Genomic DNA, 23,565 nt, shown 5'->3' on the forward strand with positions numbered 1-23,565 from the left:
TGTTGTTCTTGAGATTCCACAGCCTTCGCCATAACTTTTTTGGATTGTTTTCCTTTGATTCCGTTCAATAACGTTACATAACTTAGCCCTAGCGTGATCCCAACGCAAAATCAATAGCTACCCAAGTGATCCCTCCAACTCAACCACTCGTCTCCCTAGGCGCAAGTTTCCATAGTCCTTCCATATCAATAAAAGTATACATGTCCTGTTCGTTCCACTTCATCCCAACTCATCCAGTTCATAACAAGGACGAGGAAAACCGTGTCCTTACATGCGGTTTCCTAGTTCGGTGTGCCCGGCACAAAGACCTATTTTCTCTCTAGTCCGTAGCCAACCCTACCTTCCCTCTACTCTACTTCAACCCCCAAGTCCCTCCTCTTCAACCCTGCCCCGGACTGGGAGGTACTTCGTCAGACCTGTTTGCTGTGAGGGGGGAGACTTGGTGTCGTAGATCTAGTGCGTATTTGGTAGCAGTAGGTAGAGCTGGTTGTGTTTTTGTTTTTGTCTTTTTTTTTTGCCTTTCTGTGGGTGGTGTGTATATATGTGTGTGTATATATGTCTGTGCGGGCGGGGATCTTCGAGACGAGAGGTCGATCATAGCCATACTCTTTGAAGCCCAACACAACCGAACCGAACCGCATCTTACAGCGCGAGGTTGTAAGAGTATTCGTCTTCCATGTTTTGGGAGATCCAGAGGACGACGGCGCTGTTTTGTTGTTGAAGAGAGGTTGTTAGCATGTGGACTTGCAGAGATCATGGTTCTCTTCTTGTTTCCTCGTCACTTTCTCTTCAGCTCCTCGTTACCACCTCTTAACTCTCTCTTACCCACGCATAAACCCAAAAAATAACCCCCCAAAAAACAACCAAAGAAAAAGGAATTGCAAAAAAAACTCACCTCAACCCAACCAACCCATTAGCAACCAAGTTCTCGACCCCCATCCTCAACGCCGGAAACCCGACATCCTTCACCACATACTTGAGCACAAACACCGTGACGCCACCCGCCATGCCACCCGCCAGGCACGCAAACCCCAGAAACAAGACCACGCGCGCCTTCCACGCCACGCCGCTGCCGCTGTAGGAAAAGCTTTCGGCAGAGAGTCGAGCCTTCTCCACGCTGTTGATGATGAGCATGCCGAGCGTGCTGAAGATGAAGGGCAGCCAGTCGACAAAGTGGATGTGCACGTCCGAGGCGTTGAGGGGGGAGTGGGACCAGACGGCCGAGTCGAGGAGGGTGTAGAAGGCTAGGGAGAACTGGATTTCCATTGCAAGTTGTGTATCGGTGTTAGCCGGCTGTACGTCCATGCGGAGGAGGAGGAAGAAGACGATTATGTATGATCCATAACAGCGAGTAGAGGATCGTGGCATGGTATCATGGCAGAGTCACAACGTTAGGTCCGGGAAGGAGAGAATAGGCAGAGAATAGGCGCCAAAAAAGAAAAAAAAAAGAAAAAGAATAGGAGAAGAACGTACAAAAGCACCAGCAGCATAAACCCCTGCGTTCCTCACCCACGCGCTGTTAAGCCATTCAGGCCTGGAGAATCTAAAGAGGCGTTCTTCCGACATGGTCATTTGTTTGTGTCGTGTTGTTTCTTGTATGCCTTTCTTTTCTTCTGCGCTTCCACGGCAGTGTCGCAAGCCCAGGGTAAATTTAACTAGGTGACGATGCGATCGCGATTCGGTATCAGCAGTCGGAGTTGTGGTGGTGGTGGTGGTGGTGGTGGTTATTAGAGCTGAGCTGAGATGCCTATCTGTCGTCCGTCGGTGGTATCGGTCGCCCTGGGTTGTAGAAATGACTGCGCGTAATTGCGGAATCGTCGTCTATCGGTGGGCCACTTGGTAAAGTAGTATATAATAAACGTGACCGGAGCAACTCTTTGGGCAACGATGCTGTTGGTGTTGCTGTCTGATAGCTTGTCGTCGATCTGGAACTGGAGGATGACGACGCGGTGCCAGAGCGGGCTGGCGGGCAGGTGCTCCACTGAAAGCAGGGACCTGCTTGTCCAATTACTGTGGGTCAGCCGTCCCCAAGGCTGTGGTCTAAGCGTTCAAGTGGCACGTGACAGCCTTTGTGGTGACATTGTTGCATGTTGACTTTTGTTACAAATGTTGAATCTGCACCGATGTCGCATGAAAGAGCAAGAGTACCTATGTTTTTACGCTTTGTTGATTCTCTGCCTACCATCCATGTCTATACCCTTCCCATGTAAATACAAAGCACTTGTCCCCGACCACCCTCTTCGAACTCCCCCTAATAACAGTCCTAACTTTAATAAAAAATCAGCGCCTTCCGAGTTCGATAAATCACAGACAACGGTACCAACTCAGCATCCGAGCGTGAACTTCCTTCCGTATGACTGACAACCAGCCAGCGACAGCACCAGGGGAAGTAAGTAACCACAGTTCCCCTCCAGAAGCCAAGACAGCTTGGATGCAGAAAATAAAGACAGAAAGAGTTATTATGACGCTATGCGGTGTAATAGTAAACAATAGTGCAAAGCTGAAAATGTCTTCTGCGGGCGGCGTCGGGCAGACCACAACAAGGTCCCACCCACCAGTCGAAGTCAAAATGATCCCCTTTTAGTGTACATGCAATATTCAAACTTTGGCGATGCAATGAGATTGTCCCTCGAAAACCCCCTTCTCCTTGGCCAAACAGGCGAGAGGACAACGCAGAGAAAACCTCCGCATCATGAAAGAATCCGATCAGACAATAGAGACTAATCGTATTGTGGCGAGGAAGAAGTAATGGGAAGAGAAAGATTCGTGACCTGCCCCTTCATCATGCGATGGCCCTTGTATTCGGCCAAAGAGAGGACATCTGGCTCGAGGAGGCGTCAAGATATCAGATTAGGGAGGAACATTACACCTTGTCTGACTCCGTGCCCTGCGCATGGTGAGGAAGCAGTTTGCTGGGCCAGCTACTCAATGGTGACCCATGAGTTGACGAGTTCGTTGGGTCGCTTCGATTTGTTCCCTTTCAAATCTCGATATCCTTCATGTCCTCGGCGTCTTCGACTGTCGTTTGCTTGCCCTTTGACTCCGTCGCCTTTCCGTTCGCCTCGGTTTCAGGCTTCTTCTCCTTATCCTCGCTTGTCCTATCCTTGGCGGGAGAATCCTCATTGACCTTGATATCCTCCTTGCTATGCTCTCCGCTTGTCCTTGGGGTGTTCAACTCCATCAAGTTGTCGGCGGCTTTGGCCTCGAGGGAAGCGTTGCTAGCCGTGAGAGAGGTTGTGGGGGGTGCCTCCTCAGCAACGCGCGCCAATGGGCTTGGCTTTCCGTAACCTGGTCGGATGGGACTCGACATGGGTGAAGTGCCAGTGAGACGGTGTAGCGACCGGCCACGAGGCTCGTTGTGCTCTGTTGGGCTTTGGTAGGGAGAGCCGGGAGTGGGGGGAGAGCGCATGCCGGAAGCCGACGCCATGGACGGCGCCATGGATTTGCGCTTGTTGGCTGTGCGGCCATACTTCTGATCCATTCTCCACCTCAGAATCTCGAAATAAGATGGCTCAACACGGGTTGCCTTAAACTCACGCAGCTTGAGCTCGTTTGTGTCCTCATCGACAAACCACCTCCCGCTGCTGAGATCCTCCGCAACCATGGCAAGGAAGTGCGCCCACGAGCGGGCCACGACGTACTTTGTATCGTAGTCGCGACCAAAGAGGATGATCTGACCCCAGTGGCCCTTTGGTCCAGGCGCCAGATCGACAGCCAAGTTGTTGCCGCCCCAGTCACGAACGAGAGGAATCCAGGCAGGGTGCGCATACGCCTTCTGAATCGCGGCCGGGGGGACGGAATCCTGCTTGTTGAGAAGTTCTTGTCGCCAGTTTTGGTTGCGGTTAGGGGCGTCTTTTGATGATGAGGCCTGAGCGGCAAATGCCTGAGATTGTCGCTTGACGAGCACGGGATCCAGCATAAACTCTTGGTTCACCGTCTTCCAGTTCTCCCACTCCTGAACCATCTCTTCGCAGTCAAGTAACATGGAGCTGAAAATAATGCCCGTGGGAAGACCACCGCGCTCCTGGCCGTCGTGGATTTGCAAGGATTGCCTGAGATCTTGGGGAAGGGTGCAATCAAGCTGGTATTCGAGTTCGTTCAGATCGTTGACGGTGCAGCCCTCGCCAAGTTGGTCGAACAACTCGGGGTAGTTTTCCTCGGCCCATCTGTCAATTTTCTCCCAGGAGCTGGCGACTGGTGGAGGAGGCGGACCGCCATTTTGGAAGTTCTGCATGGGAATCTCGCCGGTTGGGCTGTGTACATCGAATGCGTCCTGGTGGACGGATTGTCGTTGGCTCACTAGGCCGGGCGAATAGGGGCCACCGTTGGCGGGACTCGGCATGGGAGATATGGCGCGTCCGCCGTACGCCGTGTCGAAGCTCATGGTAGAACCACGGCCATCTCCTTGGAGGTAGGGAGAGTTGATATCGGCACGCGAGTCGGAGGCGGTAGTAACGCCCGCGAGACCGGAGTTCCGGTTCAATGGGACATGACGTCCAGTTCTGTAAGGAGAGTCGATGCCAGCATCTGTTTCCCAACCATGAAATGTAAGCGATGGAGCCGAGGACGGGGAGGTAGGGGGAAGGAAAGCACTAACGTCGATCATAACTGGTCATAGCATGCCAGATGTCCTTGAATAAGCTGGTAGAGGATAACAAGAAACTCGGTCAGCCAAGGACTCTCACCGCAAGCGGTGTCGAGGGAGCGGATTGCGACTCACCCAGCCATTTTGGGCAATCAGATAGGATATGTATGCGGTCAGAGGCTCGAAATCGGGAGAAGGAATTGCGCTGGTCTTGCAATCCGTCGTTGGTGACAGGAGAGGACAAAGGACCAGAGTCGAAGATTCAAGGAGGGGGGGATTCCCTTGATTAGTTCGACGCGCCGTCGGCCGAAGTTGTTGCTCGGCGGGATTGGAACAAGCGTCGAAGGCTCCGGAAACCGCGTCGAAGATGGTGGACCCCGTAATCCGCACTCCAGCAGTGGTTGTGCTTATCGGTGACCGAATAGAGTGTTATCGTCGGTCGCCTTTCTCTCGCCAAGTTCGTCGTCGACCTGTGATTTCGTGGGATGGGTGTCAGAGGGCGGCCGTGGCGTAACGCCGAGTGGAAAAGTGTAAGGGCAGTTGGATAGGTGGATGGCTTTTGCGGTAGGTACCTTTGGCTGCAGGAAGGAACCTAAGCTACTGTAAGGATGTTGCAGCGGCCTCCTTTTTTTTCGGACGGAATATCGTATCGCTGGCTGCAGCAGTGAAGGTGGTACCTGGTACGGGGCTACCCGGCGCGCAGAGGCTTTTTTAGTAGCGAAGTTTTAGTGCAGCTGCAGTGGCAGGGCAGGGGGGGTGTATGATGGAGAAGAATGCCCGTATTCTTTTTATGAAAGACTTGTCGCTTTCTAGGTACCACTCTTGTTGCCGGATGCACAAGGGAACCACGACGACACCGACGACAACAACAACACCAACCAAATAAACAGCAACAAAACAACGGGCAAAGAATAAAAGAGAGTGATATATGCGGTCTGTGGGTTGTTGGACAACGAAGTGCAAGTGTAAAGTGGGAAAGTAAAGATCCGGTCAGGACGAGCGGTGCATCCGGGCTTTGATAGAATCAAACCTGGAACTAAGCGGCAATGATGTAGTGGGAGGCAGTAGGTGGACTGATGCTGGGCGGGCGGGCGGTCAAGGTGCTTTCACTAGTGTGCAAGTCAAAAGTCTGGGCGACCGACCCAAGGGAAGTAAAAGTGCAACTGAAGTCACGGTGACGAAGTGACACCTCAGCAACGAAAGAGGAAAATCGAAGCAAAAACAAAAAAAACCATTGAGAGTGGAGGGCCAATTTCAGACAGGGACGATATATCATTTGTTGGCCATGCACCCCACCCCTTTTCTTCCGCCCTTTCCATTCTCCCCCTCCCCCTTCCAATTGCATTGTCCATTTGTGCTTCCCCATCCCCTCCGTCTTGTTCATTGTCCTGATATTTCTCTAGTGTTGTAGTGAGTGGATAGCCAGATTGTGAAACAGCTGGCTGATTTCTCTTCCTCTTCAGATTCCTTGATGCTAGCACGGGCAAACTATAATGGCCCGTCCCGGCCATTGTTGAGCTGGACTCTCTGGGGTTCCCACTTTCCTAGTGTAGTCCCGTCTTCACATGGTGGGGTTGGTACCTACAGTCTACATAGTAGCGAGGGACGGTGCGGACTTGTCGGATGGGATGCTGATCGGTCACCGTTGGAGCGTACAAAGATGATCCACCGTTGCTCGGCTGACTGATGATTGCACATGTTTGTCTCCGACCGACACGGCTGCCATGCGTTGTCCGCCCGGCTGACTGTTGCTCGCAAGACGCCGAGCATGCGAAGGCCGTGAGAGCAAACTACCGCGATTGTCGACGACGACCATGTCTTGTCCGGCCGGGCCCTCTTCCGTCTGGACTGCGACTGCGACTGCGCTGCGACCGGGACGGGGCGTGTTCCTATCATTCAGGGACATCAAGGTGCCGGTGAGGTGCAGCATGATGCTGCGCTGAGCGCGTTTCCTCGGTACCTGACTTGACCATGACTTTGTGCATGACGCTCAAGTACCTGTCTATCGCGCGCAATTTCTCCTACGGCGCACAAATGCCCCTTGCCAAGACTTTCTAAGCTTTGTCCCTTCCCTTGGCCCTTGCTCAAACGCATTTGCCATGACAAAATTACGGTTACATACCGTCCAATCGGTCCTGCCCCTGTTGATACAGCCTGGGCAAAACATTCACCACTTTTAGTCACCTGGATGAAAATGCATCGGTTCTCATCACGACCAAGAATTCAAGTCTGTAGAGTGTCTCTGAAGTTGAGAGGAGACTTAGCTGCCCATCAACTTGACGAAAAAAGAAAGAAGTCTGCCCCTGGTGATGAAAAAGTTGGCCGAGTTCTGGATCATCAAATCCGGAATGGCCTGTGCGCGGTAACCATGGTTTTGTCATGCATGAACCAGGGACAACCACCCACACACAGCACCAACACCACAAGGGACCGTCGTCACTTCCACTTGGACTCGACGGTAGAACCACCTGCCCCAAGTCTCGAATGCCCCTTTAATTACTGACGGAATACACAAGAAATCGTTGAAGGAATGGAAAATTCCATTGCGGGTCCTGGACCCTTTTTCTCTGTGCCCTTGCTCACTGCAATGGCCCTTGTTCACTTGCACGGCAGCCACAACGGCAACGGGCAAACCACAACTCTTTAACAGAGCAGGTGATTCGATCCAAGACACTTCGCACTAACCATGGTAGCAGTCATCTATCTCCCGCTCGTCCAATGAGATGAACGGTGATCTCGTTTCATAAGTCTTGGGACACGCGAAACAGTGACAGACGACGCCAGCCAACCAGATATCCGATCCCTTCTTTGCTACTGCTCTTCCGCCCATGTTGTGCTTCCATGATTCATATACATGATAATCAAACCCAGCCCGCGTCTCCGTCATCTAAATTTCTTGTTCAGCAGTTTCTCACGCTTCCCATTATCGGGCGGAAGAGGAGGCGACGGGAGTAACTGACGGGTGGCGAGTGTTCACCTTTCCCTGCAACTTTCCACTTGCAACTCCCGGTCTTTACACTACCTAGACTAGGACTTAGCCAGGCACCAGGATAGGATAGTCTATCTCTATTTGCTTCTCCTCCTTCATATTATATCCATCAAGCATGAAAGGCGCATCACGTTCGCGAACCGTCCAGACCTCATCCACCTGCTCAGACTACACCAGGATTGCCTCACTTCTCCCAGTAGTAGTCCTATCCATCCATCCAATCTTCACTCATTCATTCACCACGGCATCCCCGGCCCCAAGTCTACCTAGTCATCGGTTCAAGACATTGCCTAGTTTCGTCTCGCAACGTTACCCAGTTGAACTAGAGACACAAATAGTACCACCAACCTCCACGTTATTTCGCTTTACCTCACAGGCCTTCAGTTCTCTCTCTCTCTCTCTCGCAACCCACCACCCCACCTCCTTGAGCCGCCCTCCCGAAGAATCCATGGCCTTTCAACAAACTCCTGTTGAAGGATGGATATCATTTCGCTCCTTGAATTCCGGGTTTTCAATCTTGAATTCCGTCTTACCGTTGTCCCCCGGCCGTGCTTCCCGTCTGTCTGCCTGCCTAGGGACCCATCTCTTCTTTAGTGTAGTGTTGACCTTTTTCTTTTTTTGTCCGATGATCGTTCTTTGGATGCAATCCATCAACGTTTCTTGATATATAGTGTATGTACCTGTGCAACCAGTTACCCCCCTCCACGCAAACATGTGTGCTTGCTTCTTCGTTGTTGTTGTTGCTGCTGCTGCCGCCACATAGCGAGCAACTCCTGTCTGACCGTTGGGAAAAAAAAAAAAATAAAAAAAAAATAAAAAAAAAAAAATAAATAAAAAATCGAAATCGACCGATCTGATTGATCTTCATATGTAGGTACATATATATATATGTCCGTGAAGCCAAGTAAACATGGTGGTGAATTATCTAAGTAGCCACCTTATTTTGCTACGTATCGTTGCCTTCCTCCAACAAACAATCGTCTATCGGTGTTGTTTCTTCCTATCTACTACACTACCTCTATCTCCTTCTCCAGGATGCCTTGCATACATACATACATACATACATACATACATACATACATACACATACTGGTTGGTACCGGCGTTGTCTTTGCAAAAGCCCACGAGGAAGGCAGAAACCAACGCACCCAAGGCAAGGTAATGCTGCAATTCAAGTTTGAGAGAGAGGCACATACATACATACATACATACATACATACATACATACCTACATACCTACATACCTACATACCTACATACCTACATATCTAGCTCAACTCTACCCACATGACCGGTAAGCACTGACAAGCTTTCTATGCATCAGCATGTGCAAAGTGTGCATATACGAAGAAGATATGCAGAAGATATCTTACCTAAGCAGTTGCTTTGACAACGGCGCAGGTTGGCAAGCAGATGAGAGAGAGGCAGAGTCACAGAGGGCTTTTTTCCCGATCCGACTATCTGCTTTGGACTTGGATGTTGGAAGAAGGAAGAGGGAGGGGCGCCTGATGAGGGGAAGGGAGCTTGTCTACCTCTACGTAGAGAAATTAACAAATAGAGATTCAAATATCTACTTGTCCGGCATCAGATATTGAAGCAACTTCGGCTGGCTGGGGGAAGTGGCTGCTTCAAAGCCTGACGAGTAGGTAAACAAGAGGTGTCAAACAAGTGGTGAGAATAAAAGTGTAAACAACAAATATGAGAAGGGAGAAACAACCGAGAACACACACGAGATGAGAGACGTGATAAGAGAATAAAAAAAAAAATAAGAATTAACACTCGTGAATTATCGAATCTACCTCTTAACCATGCTAATGATACCAGCCCAAGTCTAAATGTCCTGCAAATCCACCTAAGACTGCCACATGTACTCGCTCAAATTCAGCAACTTATCCGCCATCTGCCTCTTGGCCGCCGCCGCCACGCCGCGCTCCGGATCCGCCAACTGCTCGCTATAGCACAGCTCCACCAGCGCCTTGAGCTCATCGTAGCTGAACCGGTCCTTATCGTCCCCAAAGATTTCCGCCGACTTCCTCGAGTTGGGCGTCTCCGCCCCTTCTTCTTCCGCGTCTTCGCTCTTCCGTCCTCCGTCACCAGTTTCCTGGGAGCCAGAAGAGGCGACGCCCTCCCGAGCTTTCTCGAGAATGGCATCCACCCCGCGCTCAAACATCTCAAAGTAATTACTCGCCCGCACGAGATCGACTCCTTCCTCGATATTCTTGAGGTTCTGCTGCAGAACCAAGATGTTGAGTTGCATGCGCCCGCACCCCTTGGCGTTCATCGGCGCCGTCATGGGCGCGTTCTTGATCAGGAACCCGTTGATCAGCTTGCCGAGGCCGTTCCTGACAAATTGGACCTCGCGCAGGCGGAGGCATCTCACTAGAATTTCGTCGTAAGCCACCATTTCCGAGTTGAGCGAGAGAATCTCCGGGTCCGGCTCGTTGACTTCCTGATCGAGCAGATAAGGGGCCGTGGTGAGCGGGGACAGGGCCGTTTGGAGGGAGTGCAGGATGCGAGTGCGGATTTCAAGGTGTAGGGTGAGGAGGGCGGTGGAGGCGAGCTCGTCGTAGGATACTAGGATACTATCAAAGTTTCTAAAAGGGGGGGGGGGGGGGAGATTGGTTAGCAAGCGTGAATTTTTTTTACCCTTCAGGGTTGAAGAAGGAAAATAGATAGGATGGTAAACTTACTCAACGGTCTCCTCCGTCATAGGGAGGTAGACGGGGGCTTCCCCTCCGGTAGCTTTGCTCGGGTCGTTCAGCAGCGTCCAGCGCTTCTTCTCCGCCTTGGTCGGGAAGCTCGACTTGGATGAGTCCGTCTCGTTACGCGTTATGTGACGCAGACCGTGGATCTTAACCGACAGCCACTTCATACTGGTGTAGAGCAGACACATGGACTGGATCATATCGCGATCCTGAATGATGTCGCTGGCGTCCAGGTCCCGACCGTTGGCCCACGCGATGAGCTGGTTCACCTCGCGGTAGAGAAGCTCCAGATCGTTCAGGTTTTCCGACTTCCACAGCCTCTGTATCGTCTCGCGGACTTCACTAGGCTCGGTGGCGAGAATGGCAGATGCCCGAAGCTTTTCCTTTTCCCTGATCTGCTTGTCCCCCCCTTCTTGTGTCTTGGTGACCAGGGCTTTGTACCAGCTGAAGCAGCGGTCGTAGTATCGGACCATTTGGGTGATGATGAGCGTACTCAGGGCTTGGTCGTGGGGAATAGTGCCCAGCATCCGGCAAAAGGCTGTGATGACTGTGAAGAAGGCTGTGGTTCCCTTGTACACTGGCCGCTTCGCAACTTGGGCCCAGTCCGAGTCTTGCTGAAAGGCGTCTGCCTCGCCAAAGACAGTATCGCTGAGCTTTCCAAGGGTCTCGTCAAGTTGAGGCTGGAAGACATTGACGAGGAAGTTGTCAAGGAACGATGTCAGCGTGCTGGTTGCCAGATCGGACCCCGGGGGCACAATGCTCTTCAACCTCTGAAGGAAGATGAGAGTAGGTGGTAGAAGCAGGCTCATGTTGAACACGCTGGGCTCTACCAGGGATTTGTAAGTGCCACTGTTCTGTTGACTGCTTCCTGAGCCGTACCCTGCCGACTTCCTCGAAGTAATTGGCTCGGATCGCGGGATAATCAAAGAACCCTTCTTGTTGTCACGCCGGGTGCTGTCCGTAAGTCCAGGTACGGCGGCCCGGATGATGGAGTCCAAGGCCTCATATTCCGAGGCCATTTCGGCTGATTTGGCATCAACTTCGGAGAATTTGAAGAGATTGTCGCGGGCAGAATCCGCCCTGCCATTCATGCCCATACCAGGTCTGGGTGTACGGCTGAACTGATAAACATCCGCATCGGTGGTAACGTAGTTGTGTAGGAGTGCCCGAATCTCGTTTTGGTAGAGGTTCCAAAGCTCCTTGAAGCCCCCTAGCAGCACACTGTTGTTGCCAGCACCTTCACGACGAATCAAGGCTTTAATAGCCTCGTGCAGCACCCGATGACCCTCAGCGATGGCCTCGAACTTGCCGTAAAGCGTCGATAGCAAATCGTGAATGACGTCTGCCCGCATTCGGGTTTCGCGGTGACCATAAATGTTAAGGCCGTGAGACCCAGACGCGCCTCCGCGTAGTGAGCTCGGATGCTTCTGGTCTACATCGTTGATAGTCTCATTGACGACGGCGAAAAGCTCGACGGGTAACCTCTGCTTGAGCATGTCAACCGCTGTCTCTAGCCTTCCCAGTCTGTTCAGAGCTTCAACGAGGAGAGTCACATAGTAAAACGTGTCCGCCTCGGGATTCTTTTGGGGATCCTCAGCCACGGACTTTTCCCAGTCAATGGTGTCCAAGATTCCGTGGAAGGGTGCCACGCCTGGGGCGTCTCCATAGGTCTCATGAGAAATTCCCTGGACCTTTGCCAGGTTCTGCCACCTTTCCTGACAGTATGGTGATTTCAGATAGAGATGTTCGTGCAGCTCTTCCACCAGGATATCCATGAGGGCGGTCTCCTGATTTGCAAGATAGCTTCGCAGGTCGCTCAGGGCACCAATGTTATCCAGCTCGGGCTTCCTCAACTTCCGTAGCGCATTCTGCAGGACCTCGACGGCGGTCAGAAAACGCTTCTCGGATATCCTGGCCTCCAACTGGTCTGGAACGGTGCGCAAGTCATCGAGCTCGTTCAGTGTTTGTAGGACGCCATCGTACATGCGTGACGTGGCATGTAGCTGTTTGAGTTCGGGGTTGGTGGTGCAGAGTGCCGTCTTGGAGGCTGCCAGCGACTCCTTGAGGGCGCGCACCTTCTTCTGGGAGGACTGTATACTCCCTTGGATCTTGTGAAATGTACCAATGGAACTGTTGAAGCCTTGGTGGTGGTCGTGGACAATGTTCTTGAGGGACTCTTGGAGGAACTGGTGTGTCTGCTGGAAGTTGCGGTATTCGTGGGCGCGGCCGACGGAGCTGGTGTCGAGCAGCTGTAGAGCCAGCTGGACGGGGATGCAGTCTGTCTCGACCATGGCGGGCCATTCTCTCTTGATCAGATCCAGCACGTTTCCAATCTGGCGCTCGGCGTTGGACTGGATCTGCATATCGCCGGCACCCGTGCGGCCACGCTGGGCAGACCGGGGCGGGGGCGCATTTCGGGAGGCCGTGGACGGTCTTGAAGCCGGGTTGGTGCTGGTGCCATAGCGGTCGCTGGGATATCCGTCACCGTAGGGATCGTAGTCATCGTTACGCCGGCCAAGGTTGCCGAAACCGCTGTTGCCCCGATAGGATTGCGGCTGCTGGCCGTATCGGTCGGCCATGATGGTGTTTGTTTGACTCGGCGTCCGGGTGTCGCGAGGAGGGAGAGCTATCGTGTTGCGCGGTACTTCAATATCGGCATGCCTGTACAGTATGGAACTACTGCTTGGTGTGCCCGGACCGTCTACAGTTGGTATGAATTATAGGTGTTACTGAGTGGACGTTGACTCGTCGCCACCCAAGACCTGAGTCGTCGGGTGTCAAGGTTGGTCGATGATGGTGATTTGGCTGGTGTTGCTCAAGAAGTGGAAGTCTCCAAGTTCATGATCCCCTAAAACGGATGTACAGTGCTACAGAGGGTCCCGCCGTTACCTCTAGGTAGGTACGTAACCCCACTCACAGGGCCTCACGCACGACGGATCACTGCAGGGGCAGCGACCTCCATGAGACAGGAATTAGGTACAAGCTCGAGATGCTTCCACCTTGTTTGTCTCTTGGCTCTTCTCTACATCTATCCTCCTTCAAGTCTTAATGATAACTCGTCAAGTCCTTCTACTCGGACATTGTAACTCAAGACTTAGAACCCTCTTCCACATACACAGCGCCGGACAACTGCTCTTTTCTACAATGACCGCCGCTTTCCCAATCCAGCCTGTAGCACGCTTTGCGGGCAAGAGTGAGCTGGTCAAACGGCCAAAGGTAGAAACAACCTACTAGAGGCATCCAGAGACCAGTGAAGTTAACTATCTGAACAGGAATTTGCATGCTTCTCATACGATGCCGATCACAAGTTCCATCTTGGAGCTCAGTCATTGAAGTGGTACTACACACCAGACCTCAACGTCGACCTGTCCAAGGGCTTTGAGAGCTTCATCAAACATGACGACAGTGTAGACGAACATTTGGACAGCCTCCTTACCACCATTGCCGACTATGAGCAAAAGACGTCGAAACCGATCGATGCTCACATTGTAACCTGGAGAGGCATGATGACAAAGGCGAGTCTCTCTTAGGCTAGCTGTTTCATGTCGTTCGTATATCGGACACTAACATTATATACACCGTGATAGATTATGGCAGCCCCCTTTGATGATGATGGGTTTGAGATGAATGCTACCCTTTACAGAGTTCGTCCACACCTGCCGCTTGGCCATCTCCCTTGAGAAGCCTTGTCATACTAACATGGCTGTGAAAGGGTTGCATGTAAGCGACCACATGGTTTCCGCCTCCATGCTATTTTGACTGACGGCGACAAGCTTTATCGAAGAAAACCATGCATACAAACAAGCGTCGAGAGCAAACGAGCGGCCATGGAACGGGCCGATTCCGCAAGAAGTGATGCAGTACTGGGGTAAGCTAAATAACTGTTCGCGTCTTTCACATCTGCTGAATTGGAAAGCTGACACCTCCCGCCTCACAAGGCTACAAGTTTGAGACCCTAAGCACACTTCCGAGACCATGGGGCCAGACTTCTCGCGATTTCATTGAAAGTCGTCCCGATCATGTCGTGAACAACAAGGAGCAATACTGCTCAGTAGTCCGTACAGGCATTGGCAAGACCATTCTCTGTATCGGTGGTGAGGTTGATGCTAGTTAGTGCTCTTGTCCCCCTACCTATACTAACGCCTCTCGTCAGCCTCAACTAATCATTCGTCTTTTCTTACTTAGTATGGGACGATAAACCAAGGACTCAAGGCGATCCAATCAACTGGGTGGAGCTCAAGACGTCGGCAGTAATCCAGAATGAGCGCCAGGCCAACAACTTTGAGCGTAAGCTCATGAAGTTTTGGATCCAGTCCTTTCTCCTAGGCGTCCCCAAGATCATTGTCGGATTCCGGACGCAGGATGGGCTGCTGGTTGAGACCAAAGAGTTCCGCACCATGGAGATACCGCTCATGGTGAAGAAGAATGGGCGGCCAAAATGGGATGGGGATACATGCGTCAACTTTGCTAACGGCTTCCTCGAGTGTGAGTCTTATCATTTCCTCCGCATTCTTACGTTCAGCAAAGCGTCTTATGCTTTGGGATTGATGACTAACTAGTCTCTTCTCAGGGCTTCGCCATACCATCACCGACGAGGGTGTGTGGAGGATCAAGAGAAGGCCTCGGTCGGCAGAAATTGAAGTGTTCAAAGTCGAGGAGGTGGGTCACGGAGACATCATCACAGATGAGTTCATGAACTGGCGCATCAAGCTCGAGCTTCGTCAGGCACAGCCGCCTACTGAAGACAACGAGGCCGAAGAGTAGGCTGAAGTCTGGAAGGCTGTATTGGACGAAGCAGTACACCTGATGGAAAGCAGACATGTCTTCTTACGTGCATCACTGTCCAATAGAAAGAAGTACATTGACGTTGGGCAACCCACGGTACCTTCTCAGCCACCCCCCTCGTTCTTGCCTGCCAGTTCCGACGCCTTCCATGATCCAACCCTATCTGCACCTTCCGTGTGGTAAAGCACGTCGCGAGGCAGCTGCTTTCCATGTCAGCCCACCAAACTCGCGAAGCTCCCCGCTGTCAACTAACTGAACAAAGTTTTAGTGTACCTTTCAGTTGTGTCAACGACCCAAACCATCAAAAATCTCATTGCGTCCGGTCACTCGCAACTTCATTTCCACTATTCACTCTCTGCTTCATTGATCTCTTACTCTGTCCAGCAATCATCGGTCATAACTCGCGGTCCTTCAACATCATCATGGCCCCAATCTACGCCACGCGTCTCGACACCTCTCGAAAAGACATCCGCTTGCTCGAGCTTCTCCCGGCCAACAGTCTTCAGGACCCCATCCAATGTAGACTGTACATAACTCAACTGTCAATGGGAACGGAGTATACCGCCTTATCATACGTCTGGGGAGATCCGAAAGTTACCTCTCCCATTGCTGTCAACGGCGTTCCCTTCCAGGCGACTCACAACCTTTGCGCTGCTCTCAGACGCATACGATCTAAATCCATCCTACCCACGACACTTTGGGTAGATGCAATATGCATCAACCAATCCGACAAAGACGAAAAATCTTCTCAGGTTCAGCTGATGACAGACATCTACCACAATGCCTCGCTCGTCACTGTCTGGCTGGGGGAAAGCGACAAGTATGCCGATGAGGCAATCGTTGTCATCAAGCTTACTGTCTATCTCCAAAGACCATGTGAATGGAAGGTAGAAACGCATTATCCTGCCGATTATATTCTGCGTGTCCTTTCATCCGCTTTGTCCAAGTCCGACTTGAGATCACTCGCCCTTCTCAAATTCTTCTCTCGCCCTTGGTGGAGTCGTGTCTGGGTTGTTCAAGAAGTTATCGTCTCCCGGCGCGCAAACATTATATGCGGAACGAAAGAGATCCCCTGGGACGATTTACAACGAGCCTTAGGATGTTGGGGGGTGCTTAGGAGCATCTCTGCCAAATTCGAACATGGCGAAGCAATGAAAAAAGCAATTGATGACGTATTCCAGACAACATCATCAGCGCTATTTCTGAACTTATTCAATAAGCGCGACCGAGAGGATAAGCAGATTCTCCAGAATGAGATGGGAAGCTTTCCAGGGCTTAATATTCGCGATGATACAGCTACTGGGTTGGAAGGAACGATTCTTGCAGGCCATTCGTTGGAGTCAACCGATCCAAGAGACAAAGTCTACGCCTGGCTCGGTATCTATCAAAAACATGGCCTGAACATAGTACCAGATTACAGTGCAACCACAGCACAAGTCTATGTCAATGCCTTAAAAGCAATCACGGAGTTAACAGGGTCTTTGTCATTGATTGCACTTACTGGTGGGCTGGATAATTCCCAAGATCCTCTTCCAGGTCTCCCATCCTGGGCTCCGGATTTGAGGCATGGTAACCACAGGAAGTCTTCGTGGGGACCTCTCATGGTTTAAAATGCTTCAGCTTCAGAGACGGCACGGGCAACCTTTTCGCCTGACGGCAAGGTACTTGTGGCGGATACATTTCTGCTTGATCGCATAGAGCTCACTGATGCCGACCACAGTGAGATGGATGAGTTGAATGAGGTTCAAACGCTATGCTGGTGGATGTATCTTGTATTGCAACACCGACCACATCTACCTCTTTCAGCTGCGATGGGTGCGGAGTGGCTTTCCCGTGAATTTTTCACCGCCCTTGTTTGGCCTGCTCGACGATCTAGTCTCCTACCAGATGATGATTCAAAAGATCGATACTCCCGTACCAACAACATAAAACATATGGAAAGATTGTGGGCAGGGTTTACGGCGTACTTTGGATACATCGACCGTCTACATGATGTTGCACAGTGGTGCAAGGAGCATGAGCCGCGTTTTTACGATCAGATGATGGTATGGTCAGTTGACTTGGGAACCCGCCAGTCACCCAGCCCCAACCGATTGCTGCCACAACCGCACATACAAGATGAAGAGAACATTAAACAGTTTTGCAGACTTTGGGGGCTTCCTGAAGACGAGAGGCTCCTATATTTCGAGTACGAGACTAAACCACCGGAAAATCAGTACCGCGATAAGCAAGAAACTACGTATGACGATGTTCTTAAGTTTTTCCAACGTGCGGATTTGTATACAAGGGAAAAGACATTTTTCATCACGAAACAAGGCTATCTCGGGTCAGGAACCCATAAGATCGGACCTGGTGACAGCTTGGCTATTATTCGCGGTTGCCGTATGCCGCTTGTGATCAGGAAGCATTCAATGGGTGACGGATCTTTTGAGGTTCTCGGTCAGTGCTATGTCGGGGCGTTGATGGATGGCGAACCTGTTGAAAATAGGCGTAAGAGAGGAGAGTTGGAGTGGAAGAGTTTGAGCTTCAGATGATGTGTATACTTGCTGATAGGCCAGTTTGCGACGACTGATTTACCGATATCTACACCAAACGTGCCCCATAAGCAGAAAGGGGAATGGGGTTGAAGACTTGGTATGTTCAAGTTTGCCTATTGACCAATACTCAAACATATTGTCTCGCTAAGAGAATGTTAGAGGACGTGTTACGGTCAATGTCGTGCTCAAATCTCAACATGGTTTCACTATTCAACTTCATTTTCCAAACAAGGTGTCTTGCCAGGATCAGAGTGTGCTGGACAGAACTTGGACTACGTCATGCTTTATTGTTTGCACACTTGCCTCAAAAATCCAGCCTTCGGGTGTTCCTGAACATAAATCGCAGGGTCGTACAAATATAATAGATTTGCATGAACCTCAGCTCTACCCAGCACATGTCGCTATGGGTACTGCCAAGTGAACAGAGCACGGATACGGGTACCATATCCGACTGACCTGACTACACGTATTGGAGAGACTGAATTACCAAAGTGAGCATTCCAAACTGGTCCATGACAGAGTCTTGATGGGTTACCTGACTATTCTGCATGCTTGAACTGACGATCAGCTCTGATGTGTTTGTCTCGTGATCTTTTTGACAGCACGATATCTCTGGGTAAGCAGGATCAGACTTAGAATATGAGACTGAGTTTGCTAATTCCGTGAGGTATCTCAGGAATGCGGTATCGATGAGTGAACCTTTGGACGCAAGCGGATGTCTCGATGAGACACTCGTCAGGTACACAAAATTGATGCTGACTGACAGAAACAAAAGACCTTGGACGCGAACAAGTTCACTTCTAAGATGAGGATTAAATCCAGCAAGTGCTTGTCTTGTACGTATTCTGCTTCATCATTGCCACTAAAGTCAAGGTCGATATGTACAAATGTACAACTGAGCTGGGAGAGCTCTACCGGCTTATACTTTATGGACCTCTGACCCAGGGCTGCTTATCACTGCAGCGTACCTTAGCGCCGATCTTGCCCTGGCATGAGGCAGGAGCCGGGGGTTGGGGCCGCGGGGACATCAAAGGCCAAATCTGGCCTATCAGAGAGCTCATTTGATAGGATCAAGTACCCCACCGAGCCCACCATGTAGCTGACTCCAGCTGCCCAGAACCGCCTAGCCAGTGATAAGCGCGTCACCTGGACGGATTGTTGGCAACCGGGGCACCGCCTACCTACCTCTACTCGCTGTGCTGTACCCTACGTCTAAAGCTGTACCTAGGCTGTAGCTGCAACCTATACACTAGCCGGTAGGTACCTACTGTACATGTACACCTTTGTAAGTGGAAGCTGTTCACCGACCGACCGCCTTCCTTTCTGTTGCCATCTCGTGCGTGTCATCATCTCATCCTCTTGTTCCTCCCCATCATCTTCTTCTTTCTCTTCTCCAAAACATACAAAGCCATTCGCATCACCCAGATATACAACATGGTTCGCGCCACTCCCGAATATCTCGCTGCCCGTACATCCATGATGTCTCTCCGAGCGCAAGCCCTCGAGCAGTCCATGATGGCCTCGCAAACATACTACGCTCCTCCTCAGCAGCCCCAGCAGCCTGTTGCTGCCAACCAGGTCAATGCCAAGGACATCAAGCCCGAGGCTTTCACCAAGCCATACCTCGAGTTCATGACCGAAAACCCAACAGTTTTCCACGCTGTCGGTTACTTCAAGGAGAAGCTCGACAAGGCCGGCTACAAAGAGGTAAGCCGTCACAGCTTCCCAGCCCCCCTCCCGCAGTTGAAACACCACAACCGACCGAGGCACAAGGACCGAAACTGACTAAGCGCCTTGTCATTTGTAGCTTCACAGCAGAGACTCCTGGTCTGGCCAGATCAAGCCCGGCGGCAAGTACTACACCACTCGCAATGGCAGCTCCATCATCGCCTGGGCCGTCGGCAAGGCGTATAAGCCAGGCAACGGTCTTGCTATGGTCGCCGGTCACATCGACGCCCTCACGGCCCGCCTCAAGCCTATCAGCACCAAGCCTAGCCACGATGGCTATGTCCAGCTCGGTATTGCCCAGTATGCCGGCGCTCTCAACAGCACATGGTGGGACAGAGACTTGAGCATCGGTGGTCGTGTCATTGTTAAGGATCCCGAGACGGGCAAGACCTCTACCAAGGTCGTCAAGCTTGATTGGCCCAGTATGTTGACTCCCCCCAACCCAATTCCATCCGATGAAAGCTAACACACACTTTCCAGTTGCTCGTATCCCTACCTTGGCTCCCCATTTCGGCATTGGTATGACGGGCCACAACAACCAGGAGACCGAGATGACCCCCATCATTGGCCTCGACAACAGCGACCTTAACTCCTCTTCCACCGCCTCCTCCGAGAAGCCCATTGGCCCCAAGGGTTCCTTCGTCTCTACCCAGCCTCCCAAGCTCGTCAAGCTCATTGCTTCCCAGCTCAAGATTGAGGAGTACACCAACATTCTCAACTGGGAGCTCGAGCTCTACGACTCTCAGCCCGCCCAAGTTGGTGGTATCGACAAGGAGTTCATCTTTGCCGGCCGCATCGACGACAAGCTCTGCTCGTGGGCCGCTTTCATGGCCCTCCTCCACGCCCGTGACGATGAGGACTCTGGCGTCATCAAGCTCGTAGCGCTCTTCGACGACGAGGAGATTGGCTCCCTCCTCCGCCAGGGTGCGCGCGGTAACTTCCTCCCCATTGTTATCGAGCGCACCGTCGAGGCTCTAGTTGCCAACACAAACACTCTCTACCAAAACGCTTTCATCGGCGGCACCGGCCTCGGCCCCGGTCTCATGGGCCAGACGTACGCCAACTCTTTCCTCGTCTCGTCGGACGTGACCCACGCTGCCCACCCCAACTTTACCCAAACCAACCTGACCGATCACTCTCCTCGCTTGAACGTCGGTGTGGCCCTTTGTGTCGATGCCTCGGCGCACATGACCACGGATAGCGTGTCCATGGCCATCCTCGACCGCGTTGCCGAGCTTTCTGGCTGCGTCAACCAGAGGCACATGATCCGCAACGACAGCCGGTCCGGCGGTACCGTAGGCCCTATGCTCAGCAGTGCTATGGGTGTCAAGGCGGCAGATGTCGGTATTCCCCAGTTGAGCATGCACAGTATCCGTGCCACGACTGGTAGCTTGGACCCCGGTCTTGGTGTCAAGTTCTACAAGGGTTTCTTGGATGAGTGGGAGAAGGTTGATAAGGAGTGGAGGGCTTAGATGTCTGGTAGGACTGTTTGTTTGATCTGACTTGATGTGTTTATGATGGGACTGGGATGGCGTGGTGTTAATGATGGGTTTTAAATCTGTAATGAACTGAATGATGAGTTACTTTTCTTTGGATAAGAGAGAGATGATTTGACTCGGGTTTGATGTGACATTATGGTGCATGCAGAGAGGGGTGGTGTGTTACTGCGCAGCATGGTCTTTCGATTTCCTATCGTCTTAGAGCAATGCATATAGTATAGATGATATACTTCGTAGAATAATGTTATGTTCGTAACTTTGACATCCAGCACGCGTCTTATGTCCCCTGGTAGAACTGACCAAATACGTCGTGGTCATGACTGACCATTGCCAATTAGTCGTGCAAGAGAATTTATCCAATGACAAATGTGAACGGCATTTTCGAAGGCCTGGTTTTCTTAACCTAAATTACAAAAGGACTTGGTCGTGGAGGTTATCTTGGATCTTACATAGAGTTTGTGTAGATGTATCTGAGGGTTTCAAATAGGGCTTGCTCCCAATATCACGTTGAAAGAGAATGATTCGTGTTTGGTAAACGAGGGTTATTACTATGAAGACGCAGTAGTGTATCTATATCGGCCGTTTTTATGCACAGAAAGAACAATACTTGCTGTGTTCAACCCTCCGTCCGAACGATCCTAAACAAAAGCCAACGGGTATCATCAACTCCACGTCTTCATCCGTACCTTCCACGACCAGGCTACTTCTTGGTCCATGCCTCCATAATATCATGACTTTCAATGATCCAACGCCAATTGTGCAACCAACACATGCTCCCTTCCCTCGAACACGCCGGGTCCTTAAATCCATCATCAAAACTTGGTCGGAATGAAATGCTGCGAATCTTCCTGCTGCTGGGCCCTCGTTTGCGGAAACGCAGCAATACCGGCAATGATGCCACAGGCCATGAAGCCCAACGAGATAATAGACCAGATGACTCCCCAGCACTGCGAAGAACCTCCATATCTCTTTGCAAAGACACTGGCATCCGAGCTGTTGACTTTGCGCAAGATCAAATCATCGCACTGTTTCCTTCATCGTCAGCAACGTTGCCCATCACCAGCAAAACCCGCCAAAGATGAAAGAGGAAGGAAAGCAGGGTACTCACAATATCCCAAACACTATACAACGAACTCATAACCCCAATAAACAGCACCACATACCTCAACGCCTCCGCATGCGCAATGAACCAACACCCGACCAACAACCCAACGGCCGCCAGGATCGTGCCGATCGTCAACCAATCCCTCCTCCCCCACCACAGCGTCAACAAGAAACACCCGCCCACCACAAAACTAGCCACCTTGCTCGCCACGATATCGAACCCGCAAAACGTCAACAGCGCCCCGATCAGTGAACTCCCCAAATACCCCGCCGGCAAGGTTAGTCCGCTCCGGCCACCTTGCATGTGCGTCACCCCGCCCTCGCGCGGGTCCAGGCTGATGGAGAGGACGCGGCCGCCGGTGAGCACGCAGGTGATGGCGTGGCCGAACTCGTGGAAGGCGATGACGAGCATCTTGAAGGGCCAGAGGATGGAGCGGATGTAGGGCACGTTCCACAGGATGAAGATGGCGAGCATGTAGGCGAAGATGATGCCGAGAGTGATCTTTTGGGTGTCGGATTGGAGGGAGAGGTCACGGCGGGTTGTTGTTGTTAGGAGAGTGGTGGTAGAGACGAGGAGGGGGGATGGGATTCCACTTGTTGGTGCCATGTTGTGTGTAAGTGGTTGTTCTAGGCTTGTAGGACTAGACTAGGTAGCTGGTAGCGAGTGAGTGTCGAGATTGTTCAGTCAGTTAGTCGACGACTTGAGTAGTCACAAGGTCGTGACAAAGAAGGAAAAAGAGTTTGAGAGATGGTTAAATCAAACAAATCATCAGGCCAGCCTGATGTTTGAAGAATACTCAACAAACAAGTGATTCGTAAACCTAAGAGGCTGCGCAGATGACTACCTATAGTACCCTAGCGCCGCATGATTGCGCGTCTCTCTCTAAGTTGAGCCCTAGACTTGGACCTCTAGAGGTAGAGGTATGCGCCTCATCCCGTATGGGTGAGGTGATCTTCCATCTGCGGCGCGGTTGGCGCTGGGGGTGAGGTGTGCGCGGCCTGTGGTGGCTGTGAACAGCGTCCAACTCCATTGTTGTGATTGGTGGTCCCCTGTAAGTCAGGCACCACTGCCGCTGTCGGGAATGCCCCACTCGCCCCCCAGACGGGAGTTTCAGGACAATGCGGTGGGGTCCGGCAGTGAACAGGTGGTGCTCCACTGTACAAAGAGGCGCTGGAACCTTGACGGGATGTCCCGGGCGGCATCGTCATTTCTTTTTTTTCAGGAACAACTTCAACGTCAAGAAAACATCGACAGGTAAACACTGTAACCAATAAATGCCATCTTCAGGAGTCGATGCCAGTGCTGTAAGGGCCACGTCGCGATTCCATTCTTCGCCAAGTACTTTGTGACCGGACAGTTGGCGTAAAGTGATCCTGGAACCCCAACGGTACAACATGAGATGAATTGGCAATCGAGACTACCTACCTACTTACCTATCCATGGCACATCTTCAGATGAAGATATTTGGCCATAAAGGTATATGTTTGCCGTTATGAGTGGGAGACCCGTAAAGAGGGTGCCATATCCTGCCTTCCGCACGTCACGAGACTATGTAATGTTCTCGACATCAAGAAGCTACGATCATTGCCGGGAAGGGGAAGGCCGTCATCCTATGTCACCTTGCAGCTAGCA

At 51.6% G+C, this 23,565-nt stretch overlaps 7 protein-coding genes across 7 annotated transcripts; 3 read left to right on the forward strand and 4 right to left on the reverse strand.

Annotated features, from left to right (window-relative positions):
* Positions 1 to 410: 410 nt before the first annotated feature.
* B0T23DRAFT_306443 (uncharacterized protein) lies at positions 411 to 1,566 on the reverse strand (the record flags this gene model as incomplete). Its single annotated transcript, XM_062834379.1, has 4 exons — positions 411 to 453; positions 647 to 706; positions 896 to 1,293; positions 1,474 to 1,566. 4 exons carry the CDS (start codon positions 1,564 to 1,566, stop codon positions 411 to 413), a joined length of 594 nt encoding a protein of 197 aa, XP_062697740.1.
* A 1,216-nt stretch (positions 1,567 to 2,782) lies between these two features.
* Positions 2,783 to 5,174, reverse strand: B0T23DRAFT_35308 (1, 3-beta-glucan synthase). Its single transcript, XM_062836104.1, has 3 exons — positions 4,721 to 5,174; positions 4,598 to 4,641; positions 2,783 to 4,527 (listed from the first exon to the last, which is right to left on the reverse strand). Exons 1-3 carry the CDS (start codon positions 4,726 to 4,728, stop codon positions 2,981 to 2,983), a joined length of 1,599 nt encoding a protein of 532 aa, XP_062697741.1. The 5' UTR covers positions 4,729 to 5,174; the 3' UTR covers positions 2,783 to 2,980.
* Positions 5,175 to 7,346: 2,172 nt separating this feature from the next.
* B0T23DRAFT_371540 (uncharacterized protein) lies at positions 7,347 to 8,362 on the forward strand. Its single transcript, XM_062836654.1, has one exon. It carries the CDS (start codon positions 7,690 to 7,692, stop codon positions 8,236 to 8,238), a length of 549 nt encoding a protein of 182 aa, XP_062697742.1. The 5' UTR covers positions 7,347 to 7,689; the 3' UTR covers positions 8,239 to 8,362.
* A 978-nt stretch (positions 8,363 to 9,340) lies between these two features.
* Positions 9,341 to 13,104, reverse strand: B0T23DRAFT_350996 (Sec8 exocyst complex component-specific domain-containing protein). Its single transcript, XM_062836070.1, has 2 exons — positions 10,265 to 13,104; positions 9,341 to 10,168 (listed from the first exon to the last, which is right to left on the reverse strand). Exons 1-2 carry the CDS (start codon positions 12,856 to 12,858, stop codon positions 9,427 to 9,429), a joined length of 3,336 nt encoding a protein of 1,111 aa, XP_062697743.1. The 5' UTR covers positions 12,859 to 13,104; the 3' UTR covers positions 9,341 to 9,426.
* A 319-nt stretch (positions 13,105 to 13,423) lies between these two features.
* On the forward strand, positions 13,424 to 17,598 carry B0T23DRAFT_435494 (heterokaryon incompatibility protein-domain-containing protein; the record flags this gene model as incomplete). The annotated part of the gene is made up of 11 exons (XM_062840533.1): positions 13,424 to 13,495; positions 13,552 to 13,767; positions 13,867 to 13,923; positions 13,992 to 13,999; positions 14,053 to 14,147; positions 14,218 to 14,388; positions 14,465 to 14,764; positions 14,850 to 15,039; positions 15,130 to 15,243; positions 15,333 to 16,633; positions 16,685 to 17,598. 11 exons carry the CDS (start codon positions 13,424 to 13,426, stop codon positions 17,596 to 17,598), a joined length of 3,438 nt encoding a protein of 1,145 aa, XP_062697744.1.
* A 1,020-nt stretch (positions 17,599 to 18,618) lies between these two features.
* B0T23DRAFT_371545 (peptidase M18) lies at positions 18,619 to 21,084 on the forward strand. The gene is made up of 3 exons (XM_062836655.1): positions 18,619 to 19,308; positions 19,409 to 19,751; positions 19,810 to 21,084. The coding sequence occupies exons 1-3, from the start codon at positions 19,036 to 19,038 to the stop codon at positions 20,799 to 20,801; spliced, it is 1,608 nt and encodes a 535-aa protein (XP_062697745.1). The 5' UTR covers positions 18,619 to 19,035; the 3' UTR covers positions 20,802 to 21,084.
* Positions 21,085 to 21,353: 269 nt separating this feature from the next.
* On the reverse strand, positions 21,354 to 22,839 carry B0T23DRAFT_330893 (peptidase M50B-like-domain-containing protein). The gene is made up of 2 exons (XM_062835716.1): positions 21,937 to 22,839; positions 21,354 to 21,853 (listed from the first exon to the last, which is right to left on the reverse strand). The coding sequence occupies exons 1-2, from the start codon at positions 22,537 to 22,539 to the stop codon at positions 21,641 to 21,643; spliced, it is 816 nt and encodes a 271-aa protein (XP_062697746.1). The 5' UTR covers positions 22,540 to 22,839; the 3' UTR covers positions 21,354 to 21,640.
* Positions 22,840 to 23,565: the final 726 nt, after the last annotated feature.

Source organism: Neurospora hispaniola, assembly GCF_033458365.1.
Source record: "Neurospora hispaniola strain FGSC 10403 chromosome Unknown B0T23scaffold_1, whole genome shotgun sequence".
In the NCBI taxonomy this organism is placed as follows: domain Eukaryota; kingdom Fungi; phylum Ascomycota; class Sordariomycetes; order Sordariales; family Sordariaceae; genus Neurospora; species Neurospora hispaniola.

What these genes read in the sequence shown, in the direction of transcription:
- B0T23DRAFT_35308 (XM_062836104.1), bottom strand. An exon ending in TATGACCAGTTATGATCGAC is followed by an intron (nt 4,528 to 4,597) that starts GTTAGTGCTTTC and finishes GTTGGGAAACAG; the next exon opens with ATGCTGGCATCGACTCTCCT.
- B0T23DRAFT_371540 (XM_062836654.1), top strand. Translation starts at nt 7,690, where the DNA reads ATGAAAGGCGCATCACGTTCGCGAACCGTCCAGACCTCATCCACCTGC.
- B0T23DRAFT_350996 (XM_062836070.1), bottom strand. Translation starts at nt 12,858, where the DNA reads ATGGCCGACCGATACGGCCAGCAGCCGCAATCCTATCGGGGCAACAGC. An exon ending in ATGACGGAGGAGACCGTTGA is followed by an intron (nt 10,169 to 10,264) that starts GTAAGTTTACCA and finishes CCCCCCTTTTAG; the next exon opens with AAACTTTGATAGTATCCTAG.
- B0T23DRAFT_371545 (XM_062836655.1), top strand. Translation starts at nt 19,036, where the DNA reads ATGGTTCGCGCCACTCCCGAATATCTCGCTGCCCGTACATCCATGATG. An exon ending in ACAAGGCCGGCTACAAAGAG is followed by an intron (nt 19,309 to 19,408) that starts GTAAGCCGTCAC and finishes TGTCATTTGTAG; the next exon opens with CTTCACAGCAGAGACTCCTG. An exon ending in CGTCAAGCTTGATTGGCCCA is followed by an intron (nt 19,752 to 19,809) that starts GTATGTTGACTC and finishes CACACTTTCCAG; the next exon opens with TTGCTCGTATCCCTACCTTG.
- B0T23DRAFT_330893 (XM_062835716.1), bottom strand. Translation starts at nt 22,539, where the DNA reads ATGGCACCAACAAGTGGAATCCCATCCCCCCTCCTCGTCTCTACCACC. An exon ending in TGTATAGTGTTTGGGATATT is followed by an intron (nt 21,854 to 21,936) that starts GTGAGTACCCTG and finishes TGAAGGAAACAG; the next exon opens with TGCGATGATTTGATCTTGCG.